At 42.3% G+C, this 17,860-nt stretch overlaps 4 protein-coding genes across 5 annotated transcripts; 2 read left to right on the top strand and 2 right to left on the bottom strand.

The window, feature by feature from the left end:
* Nucleotides 1-1,057: 1,057 nt before the first annotated feature.
* On the bottom strand, nucleotides 1,058-3,791 carry LOC129592528 (uncharacterized). Its single transcript, XM_055488586.1, has 3 exons — nucleotides 3,075-3,791; nucleotides 2,078-2,923; nucleotides 1,058-1,255 (listed from the first exon to the last, which is right to left on the bottom strand). Exons 1-3 carry the CDS (start codon nucleotides 3,705-3,707, stop codon nucleotides 1,058-1,060), a joined length of 1,677 nt encoding a protein of 558 aa, XP_055344561.1. The 5' UTR covers nucleotides 3,708-3,791.
* A 1,236-nt stretch (nucleotides 3,792-5,027) lies between these two features.
* LOC129592547 (uncharacterized) lies at nucleotides 5,028-6,516 on the bottom strand. Of its 2 annotated transcripts, none has more exons than XM_055488610.1 (2): nucleotides 6,334-6,516; nucleotides 5,028-5,814 (listed from the first exon to the last, which is right to left on the bottom strand). In XM_055488610.1, the coding sequence occupies exons 1-2, from the start codon at nucleotides 6,392-6,394 to the stop codon at nucleotides 5,450-5,452; spliced, it is 426 nt and encodes a 141-aa protein (XP_055344585.1). In that variant the 5' UTR covers nucleotides 6,395-6,516; the 3' UTR covers nucleotides 5,028-5,449. The 2 variants fall into 2 exon arrangements, with proteins under 2 accessions (XP_055344585.1, XP_055344584.1); XM_055488609.1 differs by having other exon boundaries at nucleotides 5,034-5,829.
* A 1,619-nt stretch (nucleotides 6,517-8,135) lies between these two features.
* On the top strand, nucleotides 8,136-9,722 carry LOC129592562 (uncharacterized). The gene is made up of 2 exons (XM_055488629.1): nucleotides 8,136-8,503; nucleotides 9,153-9,722. The coding sequence occupies exons 1-2, from the start codon at nucleotides 8,293-8,295 to the stop codon at nucleotides 9,539-9,541; spliced, it is 600 nt and encodes a 199-aa protein (XP_055344604.1). The 5' UTR covers nucleotides 8,136-8,292; the 3' UTR covers nucleotides 9,542-9,722.
* Nucleotides 9,723-11,254: 1,532 nt separating this feature from the next.
* LOC129592510 (uncharacterized) lies at nucleotides 11,255-17,768 on the top strand. The gene is made up of 6 exons (XM_055488565.1): nucleotides 11,255-11,624; nucleotides 12,659-12,804; nucleotides 14,030-14,045; nucleotides 14,118-14,378; nucleotides 16,343-16,479; nucleotides 17,116-17,768. The coding sequence occupies exons 1-6, from the start codon at nucleotides 11,570-11,572 to the stop codon at nucleotides 17,476-17,478; spliced, it is 978 nt and encodes a 325-aa protein (XP_055344540.1). The 5' UTR covers nucleotides 11,255-11,569; the 3' UTR covers nucleotides 17,479-17,768.
* The last annotated feature ends 92 nt before the right edge of the window (nucleotides 17,769-17,860 follow it).

Below are 17,860 nucleotides of genomic sequence, written 5' to 3' on the forward strand. Positions count from 1 at the left end.
GCATCCTGCTGAAAGTTGAAATATGTAGTTCGTGTTTTCAGAAAGCCACTATCTGATGCGTTGTCTGGAAGGCCTAAACGCTCAAAAAATACATTTGGCAAGCGTAATTTTACCCTTCATCTTGCCTTCGTTTATCCAGAAATTTTCCCAGTCCGACAACCGATCTCATTAGTAGGCCGTTCGTGCTGTATACAGTCGTAAGCAATCCGCCGAAACCCACAGCCACTATAATCGCCTGCTGGACAACCAAGTCCAGCCCCAACGGATGCTGGCGTTCGGTCGGGCGATGAATAAAAACCTTGACTGTGGCGTATGAAGACTTACTTACCGGAGGCGCCAAGCGAGAGCTAGCTCCTCTTCCTCCGCTACGATGTCAGTGAAACGGCAACGGTTCCGGTCAACCTAGCCGACATATGTAGCGAAGCCCACAACATATTGAGCCGAGACCAACGCATAACATGTTGTGGGTTGTTTTCGAATCGGATGGAGAACTGTAGACGGCATCTCTGGAGAACTGTAGACGGCATCTATGATAACAGACTTGTAAGCGTTAAACCGAGTTACTTCTTCTTAAACGTTTGAAGGAATACTACAGTACTACACTAAACTCTACAGTATCATGAAGTATGTGCTACACTCTAAAGTCTAAACTCTACAGTATCATGAAGTAGTATTATGAATAGTTTCTGCAAAACCATTGTTCGGTGACTAACGTCTAACTGCAGTTCGGTGATTGACATTTGACACTGGTTGCGAAGGAGTAAATCTGAGCTCATACAGTCAACAGTGCGCACCAGGCTAGACCAAACAGAAGCGTGCGTAATCCGAATACGAGACCACCTCCGAAGAGAGTAAACGTAAGGCAAGCATAATATTCGATTTCCGTAACGCCAAATCAGAATAAACGCATAGTAGTACCGTAGTACATATCATTTACAAAAAAAGCTACCATGAAACAGCACCGTCGCTGTATCTGTATCTTATAATAGTAACCAGAAACAAATTAGTCAGTCGTCAGTCGTGGTCTGGTCAGTCGTCCACAGAACGCGATTGCTTGTTAATCGTCTTCGGAGCTGTCGCTGGATTCTTCATCCGCAGAAGGGCCTTCCCACTTCCAGATGTAGCGCCACAACGTGTGCAAGCAAAATTTATTCATCTTGCTAAGGTCCGCTGCCGCCACATTATATAATGTCCACTTATGTCCCCGATAATGCGCGGACGGTCGCGGATCACAGGCTTGAAAATTCTCCAGAATCTGTAAATTATTCGTATCTGCAATTAAGTCCCGACGTTTGAGCTTGCACGTGCGCATTGCACGCCCTGTTGTCTGAAAGTGTATGAGTGCTTGCTAAAATTGATAGGGACGGAAGAGAGAAAATTATCTTCATTCGAATCGAATCGTTTTCCCTTTAATTTCAAATTGATATTAAAACTAAAGACACAGGTTTGTAGAGAATTCTTTTCTCTATTTAATGATTCTAATAAACTGTTGAGGAACCTATGGAAACGTTCAGAGCAAAGCGAAAAGCACGAAAGTTAAATGATATGCCTCATACAGTTTCGTAGCTAGGCAGGTGTTGATGGCCGGAGACCACATCAGCAATACCCGTGCGTGCGGGCCACATTGATAGACGTTTACCCAACCACCACTGATTGACTAGTTATGAAACTGTATGAGGAATACTAGCTGACTTTCCTGCTTTTCGCTCCAATCTGAAGGTTTCCATAGGTTTCTTAACAGTTCATTAGAATCTTAAAGTAGAGAATAAAATTCTCTACAAACCTGTATCTTTAGTTTTGGGATCAAGTGAAATTCAACGGAAAACGATTCGAATGAAGATAATTCTCTCTCTGTCGTCCCTATCAATTTTTAACAAGCACTCATACACTTTCGAAGGCAGTTACGTGCGCCATGGCCCATGGGCATATCGTTGCACGACTGCTCAAACGTCGGGACTTAATTCATCATGCCGTGAAGCAGGGAGCAAAATATTATGAACTGCGATAACAGATTAACTGCAACCCAAAAAAGAACGAACGGAAAATTGTCAACACATTGCTCTACACAAGTACACACCTTCTTCACTCCCTTGGCTCTGGCACGGGTATTCGTCAGATTGGCTAAGCGGCGTGCAATGTGCTGAGCATCGCTTAATATCCAACCGTCACACAAACACGTCCCTGCACACAAATGCTTCTCAAACACGTCCCAAATTTGCGCTTCGTCGATATTTGCCGGGGCAAAAACAGCGAATGGAATTCGGAATTTCATCAAGACCCCACTTCTGCGGTCTTCACACTGCAGCGTATAATCTTCCCAGAATAAACGATCGCAGCAGGACGCCAGTCGGGAAATTTGCGCGACCATTTCAGCAAAAAAAGCTTGCAAGTTAAATTGATCAAACTGGATCGTCAGTGACCGTTGGCGCTCCACCAAACGATCGACGCGAACTTCAGCGGTATCCAAAACTTGCTTAATCAGTTCTACGGCTTCGTAAGCTCTGGCAAAATCTTCGTGACCCATCCAGCCGTCCACTTCCCCAGGGCGAATGCAGACTGTACGCGTGGCTGGAGTGACGTATTTAAAGATACAGGCGTAGACCGCGTAGTCGCATTCCGAAGGCCAGTCCCATCCTCTAACACGGGAAAAACCACAGTCCTCGCGTGAAACCAGAACATCTTTTGACATCTCTGCCGAAGAGAGAATGGCTTCCCACAACTGACTGGTGCGTCGGCAGCGCTGTCGATCGACGGTATCAAGTGAATGGAAGACCTCTCTCAGCACGTTCAATGACAGCGCCAAACTAAAACGCTCGCTGCACTGCATGCCGTTTAACATCTCCTTTACATCAACGGAAGTTTTAGTCCCGCGCCATTTACGGAATCGACGCCTCTGGCGTCTTACTCTCTTAAACTCTTGCGCCTATATCAACAGAAACGAATTTCTTTATAGCTGATAGCGTCGGGAAGCTGTTTTTGGGATTTTTGACTTTTCGCAGATGGTAAAAGACAGTAAAGGTACTGTAACTGCATTTAATTACTGCGGTAAGAGTATTAAAGTCAGAGCAACTTACCACATCTTCGTCCGTCACATGCGGCTTCTGAGTTCGCCGAACGCTGTGCATCGACTGGCTGAGAATATTAAAGAATCGCACACCGAAGCTATTCTCCACTTGGCCGAGCAAAGACGCCCCCTCAGCCGGCTTCCGAGTCCATTCAGTCCAGTAGCCGTCTGGCACCCTGCACGTCTGCATCACGAATTCACCAGGTTGTACCATCCTCTGCCGAAGATCTTCCTCTGAGGACGGCAAGCGGACCTGCTCCCGAAAAACCAATTCAGCAGAGCGATATCCGGCTCTCGCTACCTCTACCATAATGAAATCCTGCAAGTTTTGGTTCGCAAACATGCGAACGAGGACTTTTCCGGGATACCATTTCCGGGGACGATTTGGATGGTCACGCAACAGCACCTCCACGTTTTCTCCTTCGCGAACTCTGTACACAGTGTACCGTGGATAAGTAGAGCAGTCAAAGGCCTTCCCGTGATCCACTAGCACCGACTGCTGCCCAGGACATCCAAAATCGACAATCAAACGCGGAGGCATCCTTGGGTCTTTGTGCAGGCCGACGACGAAGCCGTGCTGCAGCACGCCATCAACCTTTACATCCACCGCATTCCACTGGTACATCTCCCAGTACAACTGCATTGCGATTTCTATCGTTGCTATACGTCGTTAATAAGACACAGACAACGGAGATAAGACGTAGCACAACGTTTTAATTGATGAAAATACAGAAGGGACTGGTATTATCGAGGCTAAAATCACGTACCCTGAAGAACCGTCGCACTGACAAATTTCACGCGCTGGCATGCGGCAAGGCGCGCGTGCTTATCAGATCAGTGAACGCAGTAGCCAATAAATACGCGTTAACCTCTCACGTAGCTGCTGCTGCGTGTGCGCAATGCCCGTTGCTTGACAAGTGTACTGACCGCGAACAGCTGCTTTATACGGTAGAAGTAGAACTGTCCCAGAATAAACCTGACAGAAATAACTGGAAAAGGCATCTCGGTTATGTGCCACCTTCTAAGTGATGAATATTACAATCCGGGCGCTTCGGTTTTAAACGGCGTAGAATCCGAGTTTTTCGGAAGGTTACAAATTTTGTAACCGTTCAAAACGCTCAGACGTCCGAACGTTTTAGATCTTTACGATGCTCATTCGCAGGCTGAGACTTCACCGAGTGTGGTCCGTTACGGTGAGCAGCCTAACCAAATTTGAGGTCAAACTTTGAGCAAAACCTGCGCTTGGTTTATTGCAGAGAATCGTTATGAAACTGCTGGAAAAATATTTGGTCACCAAGCTGTTCAATGTCTTATCATAATATTACTAAGCCCCTCATAATATTACTAATAATATAAATTTCCCCTTCTTCTGCTCATGGAAGAACGTGAAAAGCGAGAAACAGAAAGCTAGTGATAGGAGTGAACGGTTTCAATGGTACACAAAATAGTGCGTACGAAATGAAGAGTACGGAGTGAAAATTAATGCAGAAGTTTGTGTACCGAGTGAAAGGTCGTGAAATGAGTGGTCAACAAAAATTTTGGTTTAATGTGAGAATTACCTCAAGTCGTAACGGCCCAGACTTTACATCCGGTACAAAGTGCTTCAACGTTTCCTTATCATGTTTACAGAAACATGAAATACGCAATTTTCATCCAGACAAAAAAACCTGCACTTTCAGTAAGAATCAAGTATTGATGATTATAAATACAGTATATATTGTTTCTCTAAGGAGCCCAAAACAAAAGCTGTACCGATGTGGTTACGCTGGCGCATCTGGTTCTGTAATACGTATTTACACTTACTTTACAACAGTAAAAGTAATTACATCCTAATACGTATTTGCTTCGCATCCGAAGCATTTTCGCTGTACGACTTAATACAAGAAAAGCACGCCACAAATAGTCTCCGTACTGGTTCCACACAGTAATAATAAAATTGCTATTATGGTTCTTGTCAATATATCTTTTAAAGCTGCGGTCTTCCGAATATCTATAGCATTCAAGAACATGAGAACACAGTAATGAATAGATCAGTAAAGCGTTTCAGCAAGCCCGGTAATAAAAGAATTTCAGCTGAATGTTTCTTTTTCAAGAATTATGCAGCAAATCACTTCTTCTCGGCAGTGAATCTGTCTTGCTAATATCATTGCGGGTGGTTATCCCAGGTGGGGAACAAATTATACGTTTGTATATCACATGTTGGATTTAGCAGTTAGTCAGCCAAATATTTGTCGGAATTTCCAAAAGACTCTGTTTTATACTACGTAATTGTAATGCTGCGTGCGATAGAACTACCGAAAGAAGAAGTCTGGAAACAGTTATGGACATGTTACCGTTGCAATCTCGATCGAAACATGCTATTGAAATATCAGACAAGCCACACGTTTAATTATGCCCACTTTCATCCGGGATTATCCCCACCATCTTATCCGGCTGGTATGGGCCTAATCTGTTGTGGACTTTACCACGCACTTCGGCCTGATTGAATTTCAGCGCCGCTGTTCCACTGATATCATAATGGATCAAGCGGACGGAAAGGTCGGAGCTGGACGCCGGTAAGTCTGGATATTTCTCGTCTTTGGTTACTTCGAGTTTGAGGTCCTTTATACTCCCACCCACTGCCTCTTTCCACAGAGGCGCGACGCTATCATTAAGCACTCGTTTGGTTTGACGCCGGGTTTCCGCCGCGACCACAACGACATCATGAATGACGAAGGGACCCGTGAGAGAATCGCCGTTCGGGCTATTAGCTTTATCGGAAGACCCTAGAAATAAACTAAAACCGGACTAAGCGCAGTGCTACTTGTACTGTCAAGAAACGGTCACGGTTCAGATGCCTCGTTCTATAAATAAATTTTCCGAAAAGCACACCGGAAGTTGCCTACCGCGGATGTAGATTTAGCTCGCAATTGGTTCTAGAAAATCTCAACTCGAATTGTATACTCTCTGCTCTGAAAACGTTTAGTTGTGGAACACCAGAAAATGGACTCAAGGTCATCAAAGCAGTTATGGCTGCGACATTGCGTTTACAAGGATCAGGAAAATATACAGGCAGCACAGGTATTCACTTTTTTGCATAGATGTACCCAAACGCTGATAAATATGCACAGGGTGTTTGTTCAACAGCTGAAAATTTTATTGAGCAGGTATGCGGTAATGTCGTCGAAGGCCGCTTTCATGGAAAACGTAGCCTTGCGCGCTTTTCACCGAGAGATTTTTGTAATCAAATTTTTGCGTTAAGATTGCTATAGGCAGCTTTAGCGACTTACCTTGCATAACCGCCGAAATCGAAATAATAATTACAGACAGAATCAGATATTCTGGCTGCATGTTGAAAAATGGGTAGGCAGACGTTGGAGAATTTACAAAATTAGGGAACGAAAAGCTGACTGTATATGTTTTGGAGGGCTCGCCTTTTTTCAGTGCAGCAAGTGATGTGCAGTAAGATCACTATTTTGTTAACCGTTCAACATATGCCGCTGCAGCTATCGCTAAATATTGTCTGGGCTTAGCTGGGGGCAGGAGCGCATAAATTTGATTTAATTACGCAGCATTCATGATGTTTAACAAGAATTCCGAGTCAATTACCTTGAAATGCAGGTAGTCACTAAATAAATTGCGAATTTTTTTTCTAAGTGCTTTTCCAACCGGGATGCTGCATTTTGGTGGTTCCAAGAAGCCTCCGTCGTATACAGCGTCGACGAGTGACACTTCGGCATTTTCACATTTATACTGCAAAAATTTTTGTTTATGGTGGTGTTTTTTTTTCAATTATGGTCATTAATCATTATGTTTCTGTTATGGTCATCTTCTTTTTTTCATGCAGTTATGTATTTATCAATTTATACAGTAGAATTTATTGAAACATTTGAAATAACAATTTAAAAATGATGAAGCAGGAATTTTAAAAGGAATGAAGGACTTCCAGAAGCTCCAAAAAATTCGAAAGCGGATCCCGGCAAATTTCATCAGTCTCTCCCTGTTTCCGCTAAGGCAATAAAAATTTGATCTATCGGTATCACTCGTTTTAGCGGCCAGCACGCCGTAGGTAATCAGCTGCATAATGCATCCCGTGTTTAAGCGAGGTTACGGAAGAATGTGGCCTACAATGTTCGGTCGATCCACGAACGCATTGGGTGACGTACAACGCGGGATGCTGCTTCACAACGTCAAGGTACAGGAAAACGTAAAACTAGATGAAGGAACATCTTTAGAGCAGAGGTATCACAAGAGCGTTTGTCATCCCTTATTAAATTTGATGACACTCGCTAATGCTGAAGTACCACTTCAAAATCCTGTTTCAGACACTCAAAGAAAAAGTTGTAAAATTTCATCATTATACGTAGTCAGAACGTGGTTTTGCGAATCGCTCACTTGGTCACGTGCTTTAAAATTTTACAAAAATATCTGCACTTCTGCATCGTTCAGCTAATCGATTTCAGCGATATGCGCTGATGTGATAACTTAAATTGTTTAAAATCATTTTGGGCTGCGCAATTATACTGTATCGCTGATACAGGTGGAAGCCGGCTCCTTACCGTTCGTCATGCGTGTATACTGGAGTTAAACCGACACCCCGAATCAACTCTTCCAACCAACTAATCCGCATACTAGTGCACCGCTCAAGGTCTGATTAGAACAGACCTGCTCGCACAGCTGAACAACCGTTCGCAAGTGACGGATTCGCAGCGTTTCACTTGCGTATTTTGACCCCGATCCCGAAGGTCTCCCCTTTTCCCTACGATACACAACACCTGTTTAAACTTTAATGCACAAAATCTCTCGTCAACGCTATATACAAGGGGCGAAAGTAAACGCGTTCCACCGTTCCCCTGTACTGCTGCTGTCACCCGCCTGGAGTGTGACGTTACGGCAATACATATGGTTAAATCTGGCGCGGTACGTAAGCGCCATGTTCAGCCACTACGTCAAACTCCAGCCGGGTGACGGCAGCAGTACAGGGGAACGGTGGAACACGTTTACTTTTGCCCCCTATATGCACGACGGAGATTTCTTTGAACCAACAAAACGCAGCCCACCAGTGGAGGAAGCACTTGTAGGGAGAACAGTTATTTTGTTGACTAATTGCCTTTCCGGTTATCGGCCCCGGCGGCATTATTGTTACCTAAGCAGTTTGTATGTTTCGTTGTAACATTCCAGCTAATGAGCTCCTGTCTCTACTAAACGGTAGCCCGAACCACATTTGAACGCTGACCTATGCTTTAACGATGCTTGTTAAGGGTTCAACAAATGACTTTACAAGATATTGCGTACAAAATAGTAATAAAAGCCGAACCTCTCGAAACTTTAACAGTCAGTTTGTTCTTCCGTTGTACTCGTATTATCTACTCTTCTTCGTGGGTCTAGCAAGTTTTAACATGCATTCAGGATGTTTGCTTCTGTCTGTAATTAGCATTTCGATATTGGCGGTTGTGCAAGGTAAGTCGCTAAAATTGCCTAGCTATCAATTCTGACACACAAATCTGTACTGGGTTAAAAACAGACTTTGTGGAAGAACGCCAAATCGGATGTAATTTTTTCGGACAGCTGAAAATCTTGCATTTTTACAAGGCTTTGTTTGCTAGACCACGTAGGGGCATCTACGCAGACGGCACTGCATGGCAAAGAGCCATTTCGTGTGGATAGGAAGCAATACTTCCGAATCTCTGAGACGCGCTCTTAGCCGGCATCTGCGGTGGATAAATGTATATTTGGTGTGTCTACAAAAGGGCAGGAGTATGAAAAGCAGGAATATTTATGTTAATTCAGGACACCTTGCTTTAACTACTGTTCTGAGCGCAGTGTCTGACTATGCAGATTTATCGAAATCTGGTCGGCTCTCCCAACCTTTATAACTAAACATTTTTTAAAAGCGCTATACTGTATATAAATATTTCGAGCTGGGAGTTTTCAAAGAAATTGAGAGCCGAAATTTCTTTCAGGAAGCTCTTAGACCATTTCGTAAACAACCGCGGTACTGTAAACTTCCGGTGCGCTTTCTGGAAATATTTCCTCACCAGAACGAAGCACAAGCTGTGATTTGTCGGTCCCATAGCGCTGTGCTTAGTCCGGTTCTGTCGATTTGCAGGGTCATCCAATAAAACTATCATTCCAAAGGACTATTTTCTCAAGGGTCCCTTCGTTATTCACGATGTTGTCGTCCTCACGGCGGAGACCCGACGTCAGCGGAATCGCGCGCTAGACAATCATGTCCAGCCCCAGTGGAAAAAGGCGCTGGGTGGGACAGTGCAGGACATCAAACTGGATGTAACCAGAGACGGGCCATATCCTGCAGACGAACCGGGGACGAAGTCCGACCCTACCGTCCGCTTGATCCATTACGATATCCATGGAACAGCGGCGGGGAAGTTCAATCAAATTGAAGTGCGCGATAAAGTCCACAGCAGACTGGGGACATACCAGCTAGATAAAGTGGTGGGAACTGTTCCGGATGACATCAGACATAATATTATTTAAGCGAGTAGCTGAACAATTTCATCAGTGAATCGAACAAAATCTTCGTGAGATTTGTTTCAGTCTGCAAAAATTCCCAGTACAACATCAGAATATCATATTCATACGTCAGACTCTGCTGAATGGAGCAGTTGGAATGGTCTGTAGATTGGTCTTTAGATTTTATTAGATGTATGCTTCAGAAAACCAGACAACTAAAACCATATTGAGGTGGGCCGGAATATGTTTACGGTGACAGTTTACCCTCAAAGATGCACAGTAATTCCTTTCTATTATGATTACCATCAACCATGTCGATTTCTCAAATGGGACTGGCCTGGACTAATTAAAGAATTTAACACGTTAAAAAAACGTACTATGGTTAGCTTTTTTATAAACCGTCCACTAATAAGAATGATCTATCCAACAGCTCTACGCCTCAGACCTTTATGGCACAAAATTTGTCCATGTGGTGGTAGAGTCGGTAGAGTTATGTCAGAGTGTAGATTATGGTGGTTCATTTTTACGGAAAAACAGCGGCCTAAATCTGGGCGAAAGGTTTTATTTCCGTACATAATATTTAGGAAATATCACACATGACGGGTCAGTACAAGAAAGACGATAATATTTCTGGAATAAATGCTTGGTGCCTTTTGATCATAACAATCAAAAATTGCTCTTGAAATGCAAAGTCTGAACTGTAAAATTTCTGAAGGCACCTTATGCTCGTGACTTGCAACGGTATTTCAAGATATTATCGTAAAATACTGCTGTAGAAAAATACTGTTCAATAATTGTGATTAAACATTTTATTAAGGTATAGAGTTATCAAAGGCAGCTTTTAATTTCACTTGCGCCTTTAGCAAATTACTGATATTTTAGTCTGCTTTACTTTGCGTATAACGGTTGCGGTAACTTTGAAAATATTAAACGTCTCCATTGCACGTTCGCTTGGAAAAAAATGATTTTATGCAAGTCTTCACTTTTTCCGGACGGAACCAGGAAATAATACTACGAGACTGTTAAGCCGGTGCGCAATTAATCCCCATAGCGAAGCTGTGCGGATTTGCCAAAAAAATTTACAATATTCCGCTAGAAGTGCATTTTTTACAGAAGAGCATTTTTTGTATGAACTTCATACTATGAAGTATATATGTATTCTACGAAGCGAGTCAAATTAATTTTTTAATGTTCTGTTACAGCCAGGTTTATAAAATTTTGTGAACATTTTTATTTATTTTTATTTAACTTTATGGTAAAGCATTAATATTAACAACAAATTTAAATAAATATATTGATTGTAAAATCGTAAGCGCTAATTGACTAATTCATCTTTAACAATCGCACGCATTCACGCTAAGTCAATTACCATAATGCCGTTAACAGAATATCTTAACCTTGAACGTTGCGGCGCACGTCTCATAATTCTTCGCATCTTAACCAAGAATCTCTGATCGAAGAAATGTCTTTATATAGAACGCATAATTGCGGGTGGCCGCCGCGTATAAACCTCGCATATCGCCGCGACGCTGATGCAACTGAAAACCCGTCAAACCAGACACCGCACCGTGCCGCGCATTCTTTCGTCGTACGACCATAACAATATCGCCGCATGTACACTATACTCGATACCCAGGTAACAATCTCTCATATCTGTACGTACGAATAAAAAAATGCACTTTATGCCACCGACAATGACAACCATCAACAGCTGCACGCCGCAGCGCATGTGCTCATTTAATACGCTGCAATATTATGTTGGCAAACTGTGCCGCGCCGGTAAAACATCAACTTGACACTTGTTGCTCGTATAGCGCGCTTGTTGGTTAAGTAATCGCGGATTAGCTAGCGCTTGTACTATTGTACTAGGTATATACCAAGAGGAGAAAATATTCCATTTTGGCCTCCGATTCACGGCGGCATTCCTGCATTTCAACGCAACTGGTCAAACCGGAAAATAATTTATCGGAATTTTTTTCTTCATCTTCGTTGGATTTTTCTTCCCGTTTTTTATGAGAATATTGGTTATCGTGTGGGATTAACTGCTTAATCATGGAGTGGGTGTTTACTGCAGTTTCTTTAATATGTTCTTTGCTAATTATTCCAGGTAAGGTCGTTAACGCGTACGTTACACTTACGCATGGGAAAAACCGTTTTGCGTTTATTGCATGATGCGGTAATAAAATGTATCGAAAATTCTCAGATAAATAGTGCTAAAAGCTAAAATGTTTGACCCTAGTAATGTAGGTCGCGCCGTCTTGATGACCGCTGCTGAAAAACTGTGCTACAGTAGACTTCCGCAAAGTCATCATTAACCGAATATTTCTCTAATAAAGATACAGTATAATCCCCATGCAAAGATATTTTGGCGTCAGGGTATCGAATTGACCGTACCGCATTGATTTCCCAGGAGAATATACTGTAAAAATAGAAGCAACTAACAGTAAAATAACTTCGCATATTTTTATATAAAATCTGTAGTAAAGTTTTTAGCAGACAGTTCACAAATAAATTTAAATAGTTTTAAGCCTAAAATACGCGTAAGCTTCATAATGTATGCGGCGGTTTCAGCCTTTTATACAAGTTGCAATTGGGAAAAAAACTTTCTGGAAAGTTGATGACTTCTTAGTTCTTATTAAAGAGATATGGATTATGGCAACGTGGTTTAAAAAAAGCAGATACAACATGGAGCACTTTAGCGTTTCAGATTTTATGAGATCGAATTGGCTTTTCACGGTTTTGACAGTTTCTTTTTTAAAATATAAGACTTAGTCTTGATTTATTCGTCAAATTCATGATGCTGACAATAAATATTTTCCTTTAATTGGCTATGTTCAATTCATAATCAATGACTCAATGGCCACGATTATTCAGCGCAACGAGTGGATGATTGACAAGTTTGCCCAAAATAGAGGAAACCGTACGAGGAACTTGTGAAAAAATTAGGCGGGCTACAGATACTCGTACAATACATTCCGCACAACCAATTAGGCAGGCGGACGAGTTGCCAGTTACAACAGTGTTGTGCTGACTCAGCCCCGGCGCTGGGTGGTCGGCAAAGTGGCTGCCAGCATCAGTGTAACATGTAACGCACTAGCGTGGTCAGCTGTTGAACTTGAGCGCCTTATCGTATTATTGCAGCACATGGCGCCACAGGTACTACCGTCTGTTATTCCTGTGAAAGCGTCGCCGGTCTGGCGTGTGGACTGAGTCGAGGATGGACGGCGTCCTACCTAGAGGCCAACACACAACTGTGTCCTGAGGGAGTATGCTACACATATGTCAAGGTACGTTCGTTTAATTGTGAACTGTTGTTACCGGCGGTAATGCGTTCCCACGTATCAAAGCGCGTGGGAATCCGAACTGACGGTTCCCTAAAACTGGCTGGATATTGCGTAACGAGCAACAATGGGACCGATCTAGGTGATTGGTATTTGGTCGTTCCCTTGCACAGAGACCCTACTCGTATGGTCGTTTAAGTGAAACACTATGGTAAGTGAATGGGCGATGGTCATTTAAGTGAAACACCCGAAATAACATTTTCCACAAACCGATTTTCTTTTGGATTTTTTCCTCTTCCGATTAAACGGGATGTACCCTTTACAGAGCACTTGAAATTTTTAAAAAAGCTTTAGCCGTTTTCTTGCAAATGAGACGTAACGAAATCAGTGACGAAAGCGCTTTAGCCACGCCACGAGTGCCACTGCACTACGCTCAAATATTTGCAGTCACCGCCATTCATGGGTGGCTGTACCATCGCGGTGTAAGATGTCTATTGAGGCCAAAACTAATACAGTTTCAAGACACCAACTTCAAACAAACGAAGAAAAAAATTCAATTGAACATAAATTTACCTGAACTGAATTAACAGCCCCCCATAAATGGCGGTGACTGCAAATATTTGAGCGTAGTGCAGTGGCACTCGTGGCGTGGCTAAAGCGCTTTCGTCACTGATTTCGTTACGTCTCATTTGCAAGAAAACGGCTAAAGCTTTTTTAAAAATTTCAAGTGCTCTGTAAAGGGTACATCCCGTTTAATCGGAAGAGGAAAAAATCCAAAAGAAAATCGGTTTGTGGAAAATGTTATTTCGGGCGTTTCACTTAAACGACCATCGCCCATTCACTTACCATAGTGTTTCACTTAAACGACCATACGGGTAGGTTTTTAGAGCTTTACTATGTTTGGCGTTCGCGGTAAAGCCGAGACGGGTGTGTCAGTTTTGAGTCTACCAACTTGTTCAAGTCTGATTTTTTTCGGCAGATTTAAATGTGCTGCACTCATTACAAACGCAGCCGAAAGTCTTTTAAAAGGCGCCAAAATTTGGTTTTCGATTATCAGTTTTGGAAACCAACTGCGTTTTATTATTAAGGATCCGCATAAATAAACAGTTGTTAAGCTGAAAAATTTTTTGACTGTGTTGAAAAATTGGATCTAAAGAAATCTGCATACAGAATATGGACATAAAGCCAGAACGAATTATAATAAACTAATTTGAATATTTTGGTTTTGCAGACTGCCCCCAGCAAGTGTAAGTGCCGCCTGGAAGCACTTATCAAGTTTTGCGTACTTGCTAAACATTCTTTATTGATTTATTTCACAGCTCCGATGGTGTACCGAGGCTGCGGTCAGTTGACATGTGATGCCCTGCCCGCCGGCTACAACACCTCCGACGTCTGCGAGAAGGACGCCGCCGGAGTACTGCGCGTGAAGAAGGTCGCCGCGTCCGAAGGGATCTTCAACCAATCGCGCACCTACAACTCGCAGCCGCCCAATCGGGACTTTGTCACCAGTACACTGCAGTACTGTGATTTCGACCGCTGCAATAATGGCGCCGTACAGTTCGTACAGCAAGATCTACAAGGTAAACTAACAGTGAACGCTTACAGTACTTCGCAATGTTACAGTATTTACAAGATACGTTAAGTTATAGTACGTAGCAATGTTGACGGTTTAACTAAAAAAGGGGGTCATCAGTGATGCGGAAAATAGAGCGGCGATTCGTGTAAAAAGTAACAACATTCGGTGTTTATGATGTTGTCACAGCGCGACCAGTGATACGGTTCGTTTCACCGACGAAACGCTGGTGTCACGCGTTTGATTATATCTTTTCAAAGAAATTTTATTGAGCGGTATTCCTTTGAATGATGAACTATCTGTACCAATTACGTACGCTGCATGCTTTCAATAATTATTTTATTACTGCGTCTTACTGTTCGAATGGAGTCGGATAAATGGTCAAAAGTGGACCGCCGTCGTAGTGTTTATTATAATAAAATTTTGCCGATTTTGTTTGCAAAATTTGACCAGTAATTTTCCTTAAAACTTCCCACTCTATCAACTCACAATTTTTGTTTTTTGTTACCGCAATTGCTGAATAAATTTTTACATTTTCTGGAGGTGCGTTTCTTCCGGATTTAAAAAATTTTTCCGGTTCAAATCCGAAATGCAAAACCGGAGGTAATCTTCTGCGTAAACATAATATAGGATTGTTTTCCGTATAAATGCCGAAAAACTGTTTATGCCTTCGAAATCTTAGTCTTCCAACTTCATGAGCAGTTTTCTACACAGAAGATAAAAAGCTGCCTTTTATAGTGTACTGATTCAGCATACTTTTAAACTGGTCCAGCCGGCTTTCGCGTGTAACAGTATTTGCGCATCGAGCTCTTAATCAGCGGTACAAAGCCCGAGTTTAAGTACTGCACACGCTCTGTACATTTGTTTAGTACAATAATCTATACTCGTATGTTTGTGAAATCCACGCTCCATCGGCAGACGTGGCCCACAATACCAGTGTGAATAATGTCATGCAACAGCGCTTTGTTTCTTTGCTACCGTTTTCCGAGCATTCTGACCTTCTTTTCCGGTGCGCAACATCTTCGATTACAAGTGTCTGTGCAGGTTTTCAAATAGTTTTGGTTTAATACAGTCATCGTGGCTTGATCGCTTTGATTGAACTAATTCAACGATATAATAACACCTTTTGATGCCAATGCGATGACGGTGTATTGATATGTTGTACATGGATGATTCAATGCGCATGATCACAATGTTTTTACGCCTGGTATTTTCCGCTGTATTACTCTGCAGTGTTTCCGCTACGACGACTACGTCGACCGGTAAATCAGCTCTTAAAAATGGCGGACGTTAATAGCTTCAGTGTATTTTGTAATTTTCTAATTTAGGCATCATACGGACGAATCGGAATTTACTAATAATCAACTACGTATTTTTGTACGTCTTATTTTATTTCCGTTCGTTATTTTCGCTTGGTTAGAGTTTTAGTCATCGCTTGCGATCTACTGATTAAGGGTGTTAACGCTTTGAATATTTGAATTTTTTTAAGATAAAGCGCGCTAAACAATTAATTATTGGATGTTCACATATTATTCACAAATTCACCATATTAATTTTTTCCCGTCGTTAGTCTAGAAATTTCCGTTACTGTTTCTACATTTTTTTGCTGAATCTCTAATTCGTGCAAAAGCGTAAGTTTTATCACGAGTAAGTTTTGAGTGTATGTATCACTATCAGTACCACAAATTTTCTTGTCTATTTCTTAGGTTTTATTTCTTTATAATGCTTGAAATTTATTAGTTAGCATTCGGAAAAAATCATTACTGTTGGATTATACTTAAAATTTATTTAACTTACAACCGAAGCTCACTATACATCCGTACGTTGTTTTTTCTTGTTCGTGGTTAGACCGGAAGCTGATAATACTCGTGCTTGAGTGGCACTCCAGAAGTGCTATCCCAGCATCGACACTTTGTGAGAAAATATTCACAGCTTGCATAATTTGTAACCGTCTTTTAATTATTTTTCCAGCGGTCAGTGCGCAGCCGCCTACCAGCTGTATCCAGTGCCGCAGTCAGGTTACGGAAGTGTGCGGTCTGAAAGGTGCCGGCGGTGGACAAGTGCAACAGGTGGCATGCAACGCCGGATACTGCTTTACATACGTCAAGGTAAGGAACAACTTTTATGTGGGATGACGATCAGCTGCTTAAAACTGCAGAATGGAAAGATCGTCTCGCTCCAATATTCATACTAAATTTTTAGAAACTAATTCCGTATAAAACAATTATTTGCTTTAATCGTAAATGCCGCTTGGAATTTACGCTTACATTTTTAAAATCCGTTGTATTAAAAAAGCTGTGTATATGTTAAATAGTCTAGGGTAGGAATTATATAACAAGACACGGAATTTTGTAGTAATTACGGCGATCTTCATTACGATTAAATGTTTAGACGCCTGTTGACGCGCTAAATCCAGGCTTTACATCGGTCTTTTCGAAACATTACGTACGTCAACCTTTAAAAAATTTAAATAATTTACGATGACACTGATCCGCTTTTATTATTTTTTTGACCACTGCGAAAAGATTTGGTACTCCCATTTACGCAAAAAAATCGTGAACTGTATAAACAGTAAATGCAAGATACGCTAGCACGCCTCATGAGAAGGAAAAGGGGTCAAAATACCTTTACTAACTGTGGCAGTGTCAACAACCAAAACACTAATATGCAACATATCGCTTTTTCGGCATTTTATATTTTTGTGAAATATTTTGGAAATCCATTGCATTCTCACATATTTACAGGCGGAGGCTGGTGCCGTACCGGTCGTTCTGCGCGGCTGCGGAGGCGTCCCCTGCAGCCTGATTCCCGGTTCCGGCGGCTCTACGGTATACTGTGATGAGGCGGGCAAGCTGGTGCCGGTGGACACGAGCGCCGGCGGCCTGTTTAACCAGAGCCGCTCCTTCTACGTCCCTTTCGGACCCAACCAGGTCCTGCAGAGCGGCACGGTGCAGTACTGCAACAACGGACCCAACTGCAACTCGGGACCCATTGCCTCATTCCCCTTGAAGAACTACTACTACCTGGCCGATAACGGCTCTGGAGCCAGCGGTGTGGCGGTGACGGTAGCGGCACTGCTGACGGGACTATTAGTGACGCTGCTGTAAACGGTGAATGCGTGTATTTTTCATACCTCTATACGCTCTGTATTATACGTTCTTGTGCTGTTTAACTTTATGCATCTGTATGTAAATGTATAATACCCTTTCTTACCATTATAATGTTCTTTAATGTTCGCCATTTCCCGTAATCCAACTTCCGTACATATTGCTCAAACATGTTCAGTGACTGTTAAGTTGTTATTGCTCGTTAAAAATAACTACTGTACTGTACCTGATGTATATATGTACGTGTACGTACATTGTTCTTGGACGTCCTTGATCGCCTTCCTGAAGCTTGTTAAAGGCAAGCGTTTAATTTAGCGCGTGTTTATAGCATTTTACTTCGCGCAGTTCTTGTGGTCAGAGTTTTTCCGAACAGCTCACGGCG

The sequence above is a fragment of the Paramacrobiotus metropolitanus genome, unplaced genomic scaffold (assembly GCF_019649055.1).
Source record: "Paramacrobiotus metropolitanus isolate TYO unplaced genomic scaffold, Prichtersi_v1.0 Parri_scaffold0000053, whole genome shotgun sequence".
Taxonomy (NCBI): Eukaryota; Metazoa; Tardigrada; class Eutardigrada; order Parachela; family Macrobiotidae; genus Paramacrobiotus; species Paramacrobiotus metropolitanus.